This window comes from Somniosus microcephalus, chromosome 15 (assembly GCF_052327205.1).
Source record: "Somniosus microcephalus isolate GS21.2 chromosome 15, FLI_Smic_1.0, whole genome shotgun sequence".
Lineage (NCBI taxonomy): Eukaryota > Metazoa > Chordata > Chondrichthyes > Squaliformes > Somniosidae > Somniosus > Somniosus microcephalus.
In genome coordinates this window covers 122,886,917-122,902,403 of record NC_141001.1, presented here as the reverse complement: position 1 = coordinate 122,902,403, position 15,487 = coordinate 122,886,917, and the positions used below count along the sequence as shown (strand labels likewise).

At 50.1% G+C, this 15,487-nt stretch overlaps 1 protein-coding gene across 6 annotated transcripts in view; it reads right to left on the bottom strand.

Annotated features, from left to right (window-relative positions):
* Positions 1-15,487, bottom strand: part of LOC147107204 (inositol 1,4,5-triphosphate receptor associated 1-like) — a 251,510-nt gene that overhangs the window by 138,893 nt on the left and 97,130 nt on the right. For all 6 annotated transcript variants that reach the window (XM_086008386.1, XM_086008381.1, XM_086008387.1 and 3 more), the window contains 3 exons: positions 12,506-12,606; positions 7,371-7,450; positions 5,724-5,897 (listed from right to left, as the gene is read on the bottom strand). In XM_086008386.1, the coding sequence (XP_085864512.1) occupies positions 5,724-5,897; positions 7,371-7,450; positions 12,506-12,606 (355 nt within the window). The remainder of the gene's footprint in view (positions 1-5,723; positions 5,898-7,370; positions 7,451-12,505; positions 12,607-15,487) is intronic.

Genomic DNA, 15,487 nt, shown 5'->3' with positions numbered 1-15,487 from the left:
AGTACTTTTGAAGTGCAGTCACTGTTGTAATTTAGGAAACGCAGCAGCCAATTTGCGCACAGCAAGATCGAGGGGCCGAATGGCCTACTCCTGCTCCTATCTTCTATGTTTCTATCCCACAAACAGCAATGAGGGATAAATATTGGCCAGGGTTCCGGGGAGAGCTCCCCTGATCTTCTTCCAAATAGTGTCCTTGGGATCTTTTACATCCACCTGAGAGAGCAGACGGGGCCTCGGTTTAATGTCTCATCCGAAAGTCGGCACTTCCGACAGTGCAGCATTCCCTCAGCACTGCACTGGAGTGTCAGCCTGGATTATGGGCTCAAGTCCTTGGAGTGGGGCTTAAACCCAAAACCTCCTGACTCAGAGGTGAGAGAGCTGCCCACTGAGCCACAGCTGACACTTATGTTTCCCCTTGTTTTCTCGAATGCTCTCACAGCCGGTCTCCCTACTGCTAACCTCCATAGATAGAACTCATTCAGCATTGCCTGGCTGTGGCTGTACCTAAACAAAGCTCCTGACAGGCACCACTGAATCCCTGGGTCCCAAGAAATGAATCTCAAAATCCTAATCCTCATGTTCAGTCCTCCAGACCTCAGCCACGTCCTTCAGCTCACAACCTTCACACTTTGACATTCGACTACTTAATCCTCTGTCCCTGCCCTGGGAGTGTTTGATGGGACAGTGTAGAGGGAGCTTTACTCTGTATCTAACCCGTGCTGTCCCTGCCCTGGGAGTGTTTGATGGGGCAGTGTAGAGGGAGCTTTACTCTGTATCTAACCCGTGCTGTACCTGCCCTGGGAGTGTTTGATGGGACAGTGTAGAGGGAGCTTTACTCTGTATCTAACCCGTGCTGTACCTGCCCTGGGAGTGTTTGATGGGACAGTGTAGATACATAGATACATAGAAGATAGGAGCAGGAGTAGGCCATTCGGCCCTTCGTGCCTGCTCCGCCATTCGATGAGATCATGGCTGATCCTTTAATTCAGTATCCCGTCCCCGCCTTCTCTCCGTAACCCTTAACCCCTTTTGCCCGTAGAAATATATCTAATTCCCTCTTAAATATATTTAATGAGCTGGCGTACACTGCCCTCTGTGGCAATGAGTTCCACAGGTTCACCACTCTCTGAGTGAAGAAATTCCCCCTCATCTCTGTCCTAAATGGTTTAGCCCTTATCCTTAAATTATGTCCTCTAGTTCTGTTCTCACCCGCCAAGGGAAACATTCCTTCTGCATCCAGTCTGTCTAGACCTGTCAGAATTTTATACACTTCTATGAGGTCCCCTCTCAATCTTCTAAACTCCAGTGTGTACATCCCTAAACTACATAGTCTCTCCTCATAGGTCATTCCCGCCATTCCTGGTATCAGCCTGGTGAATCGCCGCTGCACCCCCTCCATGGCAAGAACATCCTTCCTCAGATGAGGCGACCAAAACTGTACACAGTACTCGAGGTGTGGTCTCACCAGTGCCCTGTACAGCTGCAGCAAGGTATCCCTGTTCCTGTATTCTAACCCTTTTGCTATGAAGGCCAGCATACCGTTTGCCTTCTTGACCGCCTGTTGCACCTGCATGCTCGCCTTCAGTGACTGGTGTACAAGAACACCCAGGTCTCTCTGTACTTCCCCCTCTCCCAATCTATTGCCATTTAAATAATAATTTGCCCTCCCGTTCCTGCACCCAAGGTGGATAACTTCGCACTTGTCCACATTATAGTGCATCTGCCATTTATCCGCCCAATCGCCCAGTCTGTCCAAATCGCTCTGGAGCTTCCTGGTCTCTTCCTCTGAGCCCACCCCCCCTCCTAGTTTAGTGTCGTCTGCAAATTTGGAAATGCTGCATCCGACTCCCTGATCCAGGTCATTAATGTAAATTGTGAACAGCTGGGGGCCCAGGACAGATCCCTGTGGTACCCCACTTGTTACTGCCTGCCATTCAGAAAATGAGCCGTTTATTCCAACTCTCTGTTTTCTATCTGACAGCCAGTTCCCTATCCACGCCAAAACTTTCCCCTTTATCCCATGAGCCTCAATTTTCCATGCTAATCTTTTATGTGGGACCTTATCGAAGGCCTTTTGGAAGTCCAGGTACACCACATCTACTGGCTCTCCCCCATCTATTCTACCAGTTACTCCCTCAAAAAATTCCAATAGATTAGTCAAGCACGATTTACCCTTTGTAAATCCATGTTGACTCTGTCCTATCCTGTCCCCATTTGCTAAGTGCTCCGCTATTTCATCCTTAATGATGGACTCCAGCATTTTGCCCACAACTGATGTAAGGCTTACAGGTCTGTAATTACCTGCTTTTTCCCTACCCCCCTTTTTGAATAGTGGGGTAACGTTAGCTACCCTCCAATCCATCGGCACTGTTCCCGAGTCTAATGAATTCTGAAAAATCATCCTTAGTGCATCCGCTATCTCTAGGGCCACCTCCTTCAGTACCCTAGGATGCATGTTATCAGGCCCTGGGGATTTGTCCACCTTCAATCCCTTTAGCTTCCTTAACACCATATCCTTAGAGATATTGATTTGCGTCAGTTCCTCCTTTGCCAATGTCCCTATTTTTCCCGATATCCCAGGGAGGTTTTTTGTGTCTTCCTTCGTAAAGACTGACCCAAAGTATGCATTTAGTTGATCTGCCATTTCCTTATTTCCCATTATATATTCCCCCGTATCTGACTGCAATGGACCAACTTTGGTTTTCACCAGTCTTTTCCTTTTGATATATTTATAAAAGCTTTTGGAGTTAGTTTTTATATTTTCCGCCAGCTTGTTTTCGTAAGCTATTTTGCCCCTCTTGATCATGCCCTTTGCCCTCCTTTGCTCTATCTTAAACTGTTCCCAATCTTCCGCTCTGGCGCTTTTTTTGGCTATTTTATACGCCCTATCTTTGGATTTTATGCTGTCTCTAATTTCCCCTGTTATCCACGGTTGAGTCACCTTTTTAGATTTCCTTTTATGCCAGATTGGTATAAACAATTTTTGCAATTTTGTCATTCTATCTTTAAATGTTTGCCATTGTTTATCTACCTCCAGTCCTCCCAGGAACGTTGTCCAATCAGACCTACTCAGTTCCCGTCTCATGGCATCATAATTCCCCTTGTTTAAATTCAGGACCTTAGTCTCTGAGTCAATTTCTTCGCTCTCCATTTCGAGTGAGAAATCGATCATGTTATGATCGCTCTGACCCAAGGGTCCCCGTACAACAAGATTACTGATTAGTCCCTTCTCATTGCACAGTACCCAGTCCAATATAGCCTGTTCCCGAGTTGGTTCCTCGACATATTGATCCAGATAACCATCCCTTAAACACTCAAGGAATTCCTCCTCCTCATTATTTTTACTGATTAGGCTAGTCCAATCTATATGTAAGTTAAAGTCACCTATGATGACAGCTGTGCTCTTATTGCATGCTTCTCTAATTTCCCTCGTGATGCCCTCCCTAACCTCTATTTTACTATTTGGAGGCCTATATACCACTCCTATTAATGTTTTTCGCCCCTCGCTATTTCTTAGCTCCACCCATATAGATTCTGTATTAACTGAGTTAATATCCTTCTTTTCAATTGCATTTATCCCCTCTTTTACTAGCAATGCTACCCCTCCTCCCTTTCTTTTTTGTCGATCCTTCCTAAATACTGAATACCCCTGTATGTTAAGCTCCCAGCCCTGCTCACCCTGCAACCATGTTTCCGTAATCCCAATTAGATCATAATTATTAACCTCTATTTCCACAGCTAATTCATCTACCTTGTTCCTGATGCTTCTCGCATTAAGGTATAAAACCCTCAGGCTTTTTTTATGCTCACATTTTTTATGAATTAGTTTGGCCCTTTGTTTTTTGTTCCTCACCCTTTTACCATTTATTTCTGTCTGCCTTTCACTTTCCTCTATTTCACTACATAGGTTTCTAGCCCCCTGCCATACTAGTTTAAATGCTCCCGAACTGCTTTATCAAAAATTACCCCGAGAACATCAGTTCCATCTCTGCACAGGTGTAGACCGTCCCTTTTGTATAGGTCACACCTACCACAAAACTGGTTCCAATGCCTCAAAAATTTAAAACCCTCCCTCTTACACCACTGCTCAAGCCACGTATTTAGCCTAACTATCCTGTTCTCTGTACTCTTACTAGCACGTGGCACTGGTAGTAAGGGGGAGGGAGCTTTACTCTGTATCTAACCCGTGCTGTACCTGCCCTGGGAGTGTTTGATGGGGCAGTGTAGAGGGAGCTTTACTCTGTATCTAACCCGTGCTGTACCTGCCCTGGGAGTGTTTGATGGGGCAGTGTAGAGGGAGCTTTACTCTGTATCTAACCCGTGCTGTACCTGCCCTGGGAGTGTTTGATGGGGACAGTGTAGAGGGAGCTTCACTCTGTATCTAACCCGTGCTGTACCTGCCCTGGGAGTATTTGATGGGACAGTGTAGAGGGAGCTTTACTCTGTATCTAACCCGTGCTGTCCCTGCCCTGGGAGTGTTTGATGGGGACAGTGTAGAGGGAGCTTTACTCTGTATCTAACCCGTGCTGTGCCTGCCCTGGGAGTGTTTGATGGGACAGTGTAGAGGGAGCTTTACTCTGTATCTAACCCGTGCTGTCCCTGCCCTGGGAGTGTTTGATGGGGACAGTGTAGAGGGAGCTTTACTCTGTATCTAACCCTGTGCTGTACCTGCACTGGGAGTGTTTGATGGGGCAGTGTAGAGGGAGCTTTACTCTGTATCTAACCCGTGCTGTCCCTGCCCTGGGAGTGTTTGATGGGACAGTGTAGAGGGAGCTTTACTCTGTATCTAACCCGTGCTGTCCCTGCCCTGGGAGTGTTTGATGGGGACAGTGTAGAGGGAGCTTTACTCTGTATCTAACCCGTGCTGTGCCTGCCCCGGGAGTGTTTGATGGGGCAGTGTAGAGGGAGCTTTACGCTGCATCTAACCCATGCTGTACCTGCCCTGGGAGTGTTTGATGGGGCAGTGTAGAGGGAGCTTTACTCTGCATCTAACCCGTGCTGTACCTGCCCTGGGAGTGTTTGATGGGGCAGTGTAGAGGGAGCTTTACTCTGTATCTAACCCGTGCTGTACCTGCCCTGGGAGTGTTTGATGGGGCAGTGTAGAGGGAGCTTTACTCTGTATCTAACCCTGTGCTGTACCTGCCCTGGGAGTGTTTGATGGGACAGTGTAGAGGGAGCTTTACTCTGTATCTAACCCTGTGCTGTACCTGCACTGGGAGTGTTTGATGGGACAGTGTAGAGGGAGCTTTACTCTGTATCTAATCCGTGTTGTACCTGCCCTGGGAGTGCTTGATGGGACAGTGTAGAGAGAGCTTTACTCTGTATCTAACCAATGCTGTAGCTGCCCTGGGAGTGTTTGATGGGACAGTGTAGAGGGAGCTTTACTCTGTATCTAACCCGTGCTGTACCTGCCCTGGGACTGTGATGGGACAGTGTAGAGGGAGCTTTACTCTGTATCTAACCCGTGCTGTACCTGCACCGGGAGTGTTTGATGGGACAGTGTAGAGGGAGCTTTACTCTGTATCTAATCCGTGTTGTACCTGCCCTGGGAGTGTATGATGGGACAGTGTAAAGAGAGCTTTACTCTGTATCTAACCAGTGCTGTAGCTGCCCTGGGAGTGTTTGATGGGACAGTGTAGAGGGAGCTTTAATCTATGACAGCCTGAACAAAGCAGGAAAGGTGAGTTTGGTGATTTCCGGCAGCTTTGAACAGCCCGGTTTACCTGGCGGCGAATCGGAAGTGCTGGTTCTGGAACGGCGGCTCCGACGCGTGAGGAACCTCTCACTGATCTTCTTCGCTTCCTCCAGGAGCTCGGTGTTTTTCTTCTTATCTCCGTCCGAAAGCTCCACATCCGGCAAGTTGTCATTCACCAGGTCATAGACATGGCCGTCTCCATCTAATGGCAAGAAACATCAATCAGCAAAGCAACCTCACTCAAACACAACCCCAATCTCACTCAACAGCCACAACCTTAACATTGATAATGGGCCACAAATTAGGGCTCATGGGATTGGGGGTAATATATTAGCATGGATTGAGGATTGGTTAATGGACAGAAAACAGAGAGTAGGAATAAACGGGTCATTTTCGGGATGTAACTAGTGGGGTACCACAAGGATCGATGCTTGGGCCTCAGCTATTCACAATCTATATCAATGACTTAGATGAAGTCACCGCCTGTAATGTATCCAAGTTTGCTGATGATACAAAGCTAGGTGGGACAGTAAGCTGTGAGGAGAACACAAAGAGGCTGCAAAGAGATATAGATAGACTGAGTGAGTGGGCAATAAAGTGGCAGATGGAGTATAATGTGGAGAAATGTGAGGTTATTCACTTTGGTAGGAAGAATAGAAAAGCATAATATTTTTTAAATGGTGAGAGATTGGGAAATGTTGGTGTTCAGAGGGACCTGGGTGTCCTTGTACACGAATCACTGAAAGTTAACATGCAGGTACAGCAAGCAATTAGGAAAGCAAATGGTATGTTGGTCTTTATTACAAAAGGATTGGGGCATAAGAAAGAGTAAAGGCGTCTTGCTGCAATTATATAGGGCCCTGGTGAGACCACACCTGGAGTATTGTGGACAGTTTTGGTCTCCTTACCTAAGGAAGGATATACTTACCATAGAGGGAGTGCAACGAAGATTCACCAGACTGGTTCCTGGGATGGGGGGATTGTTCTATGAGGAGAGATTGAGTAGACTAGGCCTATATTCTCGAGAGTTTAGAAGAATGAGAGGTGATCTCATTGAAACATACAAAATTCTTACAGGGCTTGACAGGGTAGATGCAGGGAGGATGTTTCCCCTGACTGGGGAGTCTAGAACCAGGGGTCACAGTCTCTGAATAAGGGGTCGGCCATTTAGGACTGAGATGAGGAGAAATTTCTTCACTCAGAGGGCGGTGAATCTTTGGAATTCTCTACCCCAGAGGGCTGTGGAGGCTCAGTCGTTGAGTATATTCAAGGTCGAGATCGATAGATTTTTGGCTACTAAAGGAATCAAGGGATCTGGGAATCGGGTGGGAAAGTGGAGTTGAGGTAGAAGATCAGCCATGATCTCATTGAATGGCGGAGCAGGCCCAAGACAGTCAGAGAGGGAGAAAGAAACTGAGAGAGGCAGAGAGAGAGGAGAGAAAGAGAAAGAGCAGACAGAGAGGCAGACAGATAGAGGAGAGATAAAGAAAGAGAGAGACAGACGGAGAGATAGACAGAGAGGGTGAAGAAACTGAGAGAGAGATAGAGAGTCAGAAAGCCCTGCTGTATCAGTGCGATAAATCAAGACAGAAAAATAAATTTTAACATTAAGTAGTGAAGACAATGAGTAAGATGAGAAGTCAGTCCCAGGTCTCGGTGCTGCTGAATACTTTACCAACAGACGTTGGGGAACTTGGTGTGGACAAGGAGGCTCTGGAGTTCCGGCTAGACCGTCTCTGAATGGGACTGTGGGATCTGCAGAGACCAACAAGAGAAGAATTTTAGACTTAATTAAAAACTAAATGAATTCATGCAATGTAAATCTAATAGGATCCTGTTCCCCATCGAAGACTGCGGAAAGAGCAGGCAAACACCGGGGGAGGGGAATAAACACCGGGGGAGGGTGAATAAACACCGGGGGAGGGGAATAAACACCGGGGGAGGGGAATAAACACCGGGGGAGGGGAATAAACACTGGGGGAGGGTGAATAAACACCGGGGGAGGGGAATAAACACCGGGGGAGGGGAATAAACACCGGGGGAGGGGAATAAACACCACGGGAGGGTGAATAAACACCGCGGGAGGGGAATAAACACCGGGGAGGGGGAATAAACACCGGGGGAGGGGGAATAAACACCGGGGGAGGGGAATAAACACCAGGGAGGTTGAATAAACACCGGGGGAGGGGAATAAACACCGGGGAGGTTGAATAAACACCGGGGGGGGGGAATAAACACCGGGGGGGGCGGGAATAAACACCGGGGGGAATAAACACCGGGGGAGGGGGAATAAACACCGGGGGAGGGGAATAAACACCGGGGGAGGGGAATAAACACCGGGGGAGGGGGAATAAACACCGGGGGAATAAACACCGGGGGAGGGGGAATAAACACCGGGGGAGGGGAATAAACACCGGGGGAGGGGAATAAACACCGGGGGAGGGGGAATAAACACCGGGGGAGGGGAATAAGCACCGGGGGAGGGGAATAAACACCGGGGGAGATGGAATAAACACCGGGGGGGGGAATAAACACCGGGGGGGGCGGGAATAAACACCGGGGGGAATAAACACCGGGGGAGGGGGAATAAACACCGGGGGAGGGGAATAAACACCGGGGGAGGGGAATAAACACCGGGGGAGGGGGAATAAACACCGGGGGAGGGGAATAAACACCGGGGGAGATGGAATAAACACCGGGGGAGGGGAATAAACACCCGGGGGGAGGGTGAATAAACACCGGGGGAGGGGACTAAACACCGGGGGAGGGGAATAAGCACCGGGGGAGGGGAATAAACACCGCGGGAGGGGAATAAACACCGGGGAGGGGAAAAAAACACCGGGGGAGGGTGAATAAACACCGGGGGAGGGGGAATAAACACCAGGGAGGTTGAATAAACACCGGGGGAGGGGAATAAACACCGTGGGAGGGTGAATAAACACCGGGGGAGGGGGAATAAACACCGGGGGAGGGGAATAAACACCGGGGGGAGGGGGAATAAACACCGGGGGAGGGGGAATAAACACCCGGGGGGAGGGGAATAAACACCCGGGGGGAGGGGGAATAAACACCCGGGGGGAGGGGAATAAACACCGGGGGAGGGGGAATAAACACCGGGGGAGGGGAATAAACACCGGGGGGAGGGGAATAAACACCCGGGGGAGGGGGAATAAACACCCGGGGGAGGGGGAATAAACACCGGGGGAGGGGGAATAAACACCGGGGGAGGGGGAATAAACACCCGGGGGAGGGGGAATAAACACCGGGGGAGGGGGAATAAACACCGGGGGAGGGGGAATAAACACCGGGGGAGGGGGAATAAACACCCGGGGGAGGGGGAATAAACACCGTGGAGGGGGAATAAACACCCGGGGGAGGGGGAATAAACACCCGGGGGAGGGGGAATAAACACCGGGGGAGGGGGAATAAACACCCGGGGGAGGGGGAATAAACACCGGGGGAGGGGGAATAAACACCCGGGGGAGGGGAAATAAACACCGGGGGAGGGGGAATAAACACCCGGGGGAGGGGGAATAAACACCGGGGGAGGGGGAATAAACACCCAGGGGAGGGGGAATAAACACCCGGGGGAGGGGGAATAAACACCGGGGGGGGAGAGGATGACATCATTGCCGTGCGCAGCTCCCCGATCGCGCCCGGCTGTAATATTGGGTGTCGCCCCCCCCGACTTATCACCGGACACTATGTCCGACGGGGTCAGGGAGGCCCACCTGTGGCCGTGGCGGCGCTCATTAAAGGGGAGGTGGCGGCCGGCCATTTTTGTTGCTGCCCGCCTGCCAGCACCTACCCCCGTTGCTGTCCACGATCCCCGTGAAGCACCCCCCGCGGGGTGTCGACTGCTCTCCATGAGCCCGACACTCCTCGAGTGCCAGGCTCGTTTGCCGGCACTCTCGATCCCTGGTGGCCCAGCTGGGCGCCGGGACGTGCTGCGTCAGGCCCCTCCCCTTTAATAAGGGAAGGCTCACTGCGCCTCAAGGGGGACGCAGGGTACTTCCAGTAGCGCCCCTCCTCCCTCTCGGGGCGCTACCTGGGAAAATCGGCCGCAGGGGCACTAACTTCTTTGGGGCGCTACCCAATCTTTACCCCTATATCTCTGTGTTTGGCCCTGGTTTTAACTCCAGGCAGATTCCTCACTCAGGCCTGAGTTAAAATTCCAGGCGGGTCTCAATGATGTCATCGGGCTGCAACAGGCATTTGTAAAGAAGGACCCTGCTGGCTCCGGGCATCTGTCCTCGCCGCCTGCGCAGGAGAGCAGGTTAGAATTGCAGTTGTTGCGATCATGGCGTCTTGTGGGCGGGTGAGAGCTCAGGGTGATTTTAACTGCCCAGCCCCCAGGTTTCTGAGTGAGTAGGATTAAAATCGCCCGTGTGTGTGTCTGTCTGTGTGATTATACAGGGACGACTACTCTTTGCTGACTTATTTTTCTTGACTTTTCTTAGATGGCGACATGCGATTAAACCCGACGGCGTGGTGTACACGGGCTTCCCAAAGGCATCTGACAAAGTTCTACATGAAAGGCTGCTAACTGAGTTTGAAACTTGGAATTTAGGGTAAACTGTGGGACTGGATCAGCACACAGCTGGTGCTGGTTCGAGCACCATAGAGCACATATACCAGAAACGCTGTTTACGGAGGTCACGGACCATCATCAAAGACCCTACCCACCCCAGCCACAGTCTGTTCGCCCTCCTGCCAGCTGGGAGACGCTGTGATGAAATATGTTTGAGGCGCATCAGACGCTACAGATGCATTCGCACCCGTACGACCAGATTTAGGAACAGCTTCTTTCCCAGGGCTGTCATCCTACTGAACTCCACAAACAAACTCTAAAGCCTGCACATCTGCCAATGCAATTTATTATGGTTATGTTTATGTTAATATACTACAAGCCAAATGTATGTTGAATGTTTAAATGTCTTAATCTAAATGTACACTCTCGGGAGCCGCAAGCCTACATTTCGTTGTACTGCACTTGTGCACTAACAATGACAATAAAGTTGATTATGATGATTATTATTGAGTTGTGTAGGGATGGTGGGGACGGAGTGTGACGCCCCCGGGCAACAGCAACTTGCACTCAGAGACTCAACACAAATTGGTAAAGTTGGAAAAAGACAGCAAACTTGGAGAGGCAGTGTAAGTGGTCACGTTACGGGACTAATAATCCAGAGAACACGAGTTCAAGTCCCACCAGGGCAGCTGGAGAATTTGAATTCAGTTTTAAAATAATCTGGTCATTAAAAACTGGTCCTAGTGTAAGCTGTCGAAACCTCAACCAGCTTGTAATGTCCTTTCAGGAAGGACACCCGATGTGTTTAACCCAGTCTGGCCGACATGTGACTCTTAACTGCCCCCTGTAGTGGCCCAGCAAGCCACTCAGTTGTATCGAAACCGCTACCAAGAAGAATAAGTTGCTTTGAGAGGGCACCGCAGGAAGTAAACAATAAGTAAGTGAGCAGAACAAAGAAAGAAAGTCTTGCGTTTCTACAGCCTCTTTCACCACCTCAGGACGTCCCAAAGTGCTTCACAGCCAATGAAGTATTTTTTGAAGTGTGGTCGCTGTTGTAATGTAGGAGACGCGGCAGCCAATTTGCGCACAGCAAGCTCCCACAGACAGCAATGTGATAATGAACAGGTCATCAGTTTTTAGTGATGTTGATTGAGGGACAAATATTGGCCCCAGGACACCGGGGAGAACTCCCCTGCTCCTCTTCAAAATAGTGCCGTGGGATCTATTACGTCCACCTGAGAGAGCAGACTGGGCTTCGGTTTAATGTCTCATCCGAAAGAGGTCGAAGATCAGCCATGGTCTTATTGAATGGCGGAGCAGGATCGAGCGGCCTGATGGTCTACTGCTGCTCCTATTTCTTGTGTTATGTTTATTTATTCTGACTAAGGGAACACGCGAGGATGACGTCCCGTAATGATCTTACACACATAAGAACTAGGAGCAGGAGTCGGCCATTTGGCCCTTCGAGCCTGCTCCGCCATTCAATAAGATCGTGGCTGATCTGATCTTGGCCTCAACTCCACTTTCGTGCCCGCTCCCCGTAACCCTCGACTCCCTTATCGTTCAAAAATCTGACAGTGCGGCGCTCCCTCAGTACTGCCCCTCTGACAGTGCAGCGCTCCCTCAGTACTGCCCCTCCGACAATGCAGCACTCCCTCAGTACTGCCCCTCTGACAGTGCAGTGCTCCCTCAGTACTGCCCCTCCGACAGTGCAGCACTCCCTCAATACTGCCCCTCCAACAATGCAGCGCTCCCTCAGTACTGCCCCTCCGACAATGCAGCGCTCCCTCAGTACTGACCCTCCGACAGTGCTGCACTCCCTCAGTACTGTCCCTCCGACAGTGCTGCACTCCCTCAGTACTGCCCCTCCGACAGTGCAGCGCTCCCCCGGTACTGACCCTCCGACAGTGCAGCGCTCCCTCAGTACTGCCTCTCTGACAGTGCTGCACTCCCTCAGTACTGCGCTGGGAACGTCAGCCTGGACTTTGTGCTCAAGTCTCTGGATGGGACTCGAACGTAAGAACTTCTGATTCAGAGGCGAGAGTGCTGTGAGGAGCGGGAGCTTGGGCTGGGCACTGAACCATGGCCAACACCCCTTGTATGGGGCTGAACATGAATCGTTGCCTTCAGGGGAGGAGAGGGAGAAACGAACAGACCGTTGATTCCCACGGAGTCTCTCGCGATTGTCCAGCGTTTATGTTGTTTCTCCACGGTTTTCCACAGATCTTCCAGTGGCCGATCGGAGAAACTCCGCGGCAGTCCAGCCCCACGGTGCTCACCTTATCTGTGTCGTTTGGTCAAATTCCCTGTCTGAAGGGCCGCTGACCTCTGGTAGGACTATTGCTGGCGTCGCACTCACCCTGGGATCAGCCCCGATAACCTGCAATCAGATTTTATACACAGATAACTCACCCTTCAAAAATTATAAGATTTATCCCCCCCACCACAACATCAGCATGCACCCAAACAAAACCTTTAACAAAAGGGCCTCTGCAAATCCTGGAATTATATTTATTACTCATATCCTAGGAGAGTTATTCACAATCGTCCTTTCACATCGATAAAACAATGCAAATGTTAACCCGTACAGTTCCCGCGACCACTGCCCCCTCCAGACACTCCAACTGACCAGTTCCCCTCATCAAACACTGCACCGCCAACCAGAGATGTGAAAATGAAAGACTCTCCAGCGTCATTCACCACCTCAGGACATCCCAAATCGTTTCACAGCCAATGAATTACTTTTTTTGAAGTGGAGTCACTGTTGTAATGTAGGAAATGCGGCAGCTAATTTGCGCACAGCAAGATCCCATGAACAGCAATGTGATAATGACCAGGTCATCTGTTTTAGTGATGTTGATTGAGGGATAAATATTGGCCCCAGGACACCGGGGATAACTCCCCTGCTCTTCTTTGAAATAGTGCCATGGGAACTGTTACGTCCACCTGAGAGAGCAGACAGGGCTTCGGTTTAATGTCTCATCCAAAAGACGACATTGCAGCACTCCCTCAGTACTGCCCCTCCGACAGTGCAGCATTCTCTGAGTACTGCCCCTCCGACAGTGCGGCGCTCCCTCAGTACTGCCCTTTCGACAGTGCAGCGCTCCCTCAGTACTGCCCCTCCGACAGTGCAGCGCTCCCTCAGTACTGCCCTTTCGACAGTGCAGCGCTCCCTCAGTACTGCCCCTCCGACAGTGCAGCGCTCCCTCAGTACTGCCCTTTCGACAGTGCAGCGCTCCCTCAGTACTGAGAGAGTCCTTTGGTGGCTCCGCCACAATGTTGCTTAATTTTTCTTAAGGTGAAATGTCAGAATGTGAGTAAAGACGGTGAGGTTGTGGGATGGATGTTGGTACAATGAGATTCGGGGGAACACGCCCTTGTTCGAGGGAGCTTACATCTTGTTGGGGACAGAAGGAGACCAGACCCCTCTCAGTTTGATCGGATTACAAGTAAACCACACTGCTCGCCTGTGACAGTCCCCTCTATCACATCCATCCAATATCGTCTTGCCTTTGCAATCATGTGTTGTGAAACCATAGGATCAGACAGCACAGAAGGAGACAATTCAGCCCATCGGGCCTGTGCCGGCTCTTTGAAAGAGATCTCCAATTAGTCCCACTCCCCCTTGCTCTTTCCCCACAGCCCTGCACATTATAATTTAAGAAGAAAGTTTAAAAACAAGAAAGCAGAAAGGCCGTTGACTTGGTGACCCTTCTCCCTTCCCAGAACACAAAGTTCCGTGATGATGGAATCTCCCTACTGGCACAAACTGTTCACACTCATCATTCATTGGCTCGCTATCTCTTTGGATCTCAAATGAAACCTCCTCCGGTCTTATCGCTGCCTCCGAGAAGCTTGGTCTGAGGCCAAGCACTTATCCTCCCCTCAATGACTCCAAGCTCTCCAGCGAGACACCTCCCTTGGCTCAGATACAGCAAAGAGCTCGATATTCAATCTCAGGCTCAGCTTTAGCCTTTAACCTCACTGTCATGTTTCAGGGTTTCGGACTCGTTCGGACACAGAAGCATTTATATTAAAGCATTATTATTATTCAGTTAAGTTCAGCCGACAAACGATTACAATGAACTGACGCTGGGGGTGTGGACTAGAATTCCAATGTAGCGTCCATTCCGATTGTTCGAGGCAATGGATGTTCGTGGAACTCGTCGCAGTAAAGGTTCACATACGGGATGCTGGAGTGGACCTGCTCACTCGAGCTCAGTCGGGTTAGGAGGGTGGTTTATATATTTTTTATCCACACCTTTGGTTTGTGCCTTTTCCTTTCTCTCTCTCCCACACGGCAGCTGTCTCTCACTCTGCCAGCGCATTTCACACTTCATCTCGAGCCGTCTTTCGCCTCTTTACCTGTCCTATTACCATCTCGTCTCACCTTGAATATCTCTTAATGTCTCTTCACCTCTCAGACCTTCCCTTTTGTTCTTTCATCCCCTCCCCCATTTCCCAGCCCCCAAACTGGCCTTTTAATCTGTTTCATTTCCTGCCTTTTTTTCTCAGTCCTGACGAAGGGTTTCGACCCGAAACGTTGACTCTATTTCTCTCTCCACAGATGTTGCCTGGCCTGCTGAGTTTTTCCAGCGTTTTCTGTTGTTATTTTGGATTTCCAGCATCTGCAGTATTTTGCTATGGTATTAGGAGGGTGGTAGTTCGATCCGATTGGCAGGTCAACTGCCAACCGCCCCCCCAGACCCGGAGATCTGGGCAAAGATCAGAAGTCAAGCTCTTGGCTTCCTGTCCTGATATAAAACAACAAGTAGGGGAACAAAGTAACACACGTTCAGGATCTGGCCAGGCAGACAGTCCTGAAGAGAGACAGCTGCCTCCCTAAGTTCAGGGTCAATTCGTTTCCCAGAGTCTTTTGGTCAGTACAGGGCCATCAACTGGGACAATGTGGTGTAGGGGTCCAAAGGAGAGAGACGAGAATGATTCCTAGCTTAAAAAACCTCAGCTACTCAGACAGACTCCAGGACCTGGGTCCATTTACTTTAGAGCAGCGTAGGCTGAGAGGCGACCTGATAGAGATCTATACAATAACTGAAGGGTTGGATAGCGTCCCGATTGATAGATTATTCCAGTTTAACAGATTGGGAATTGGACCAGGGGACAGGAGATTAAACTGTGTAAGAGTGGGAACAGACCGGATGTTGGGCGATTCTTCATTTCCCAGAGAGCAGCAAGCCTCAGGAATGTGTTGCGGCTGGTGCGGTGGGTGTTGGTGCGGTGGGTGTTGGTGCGGTGGGTGT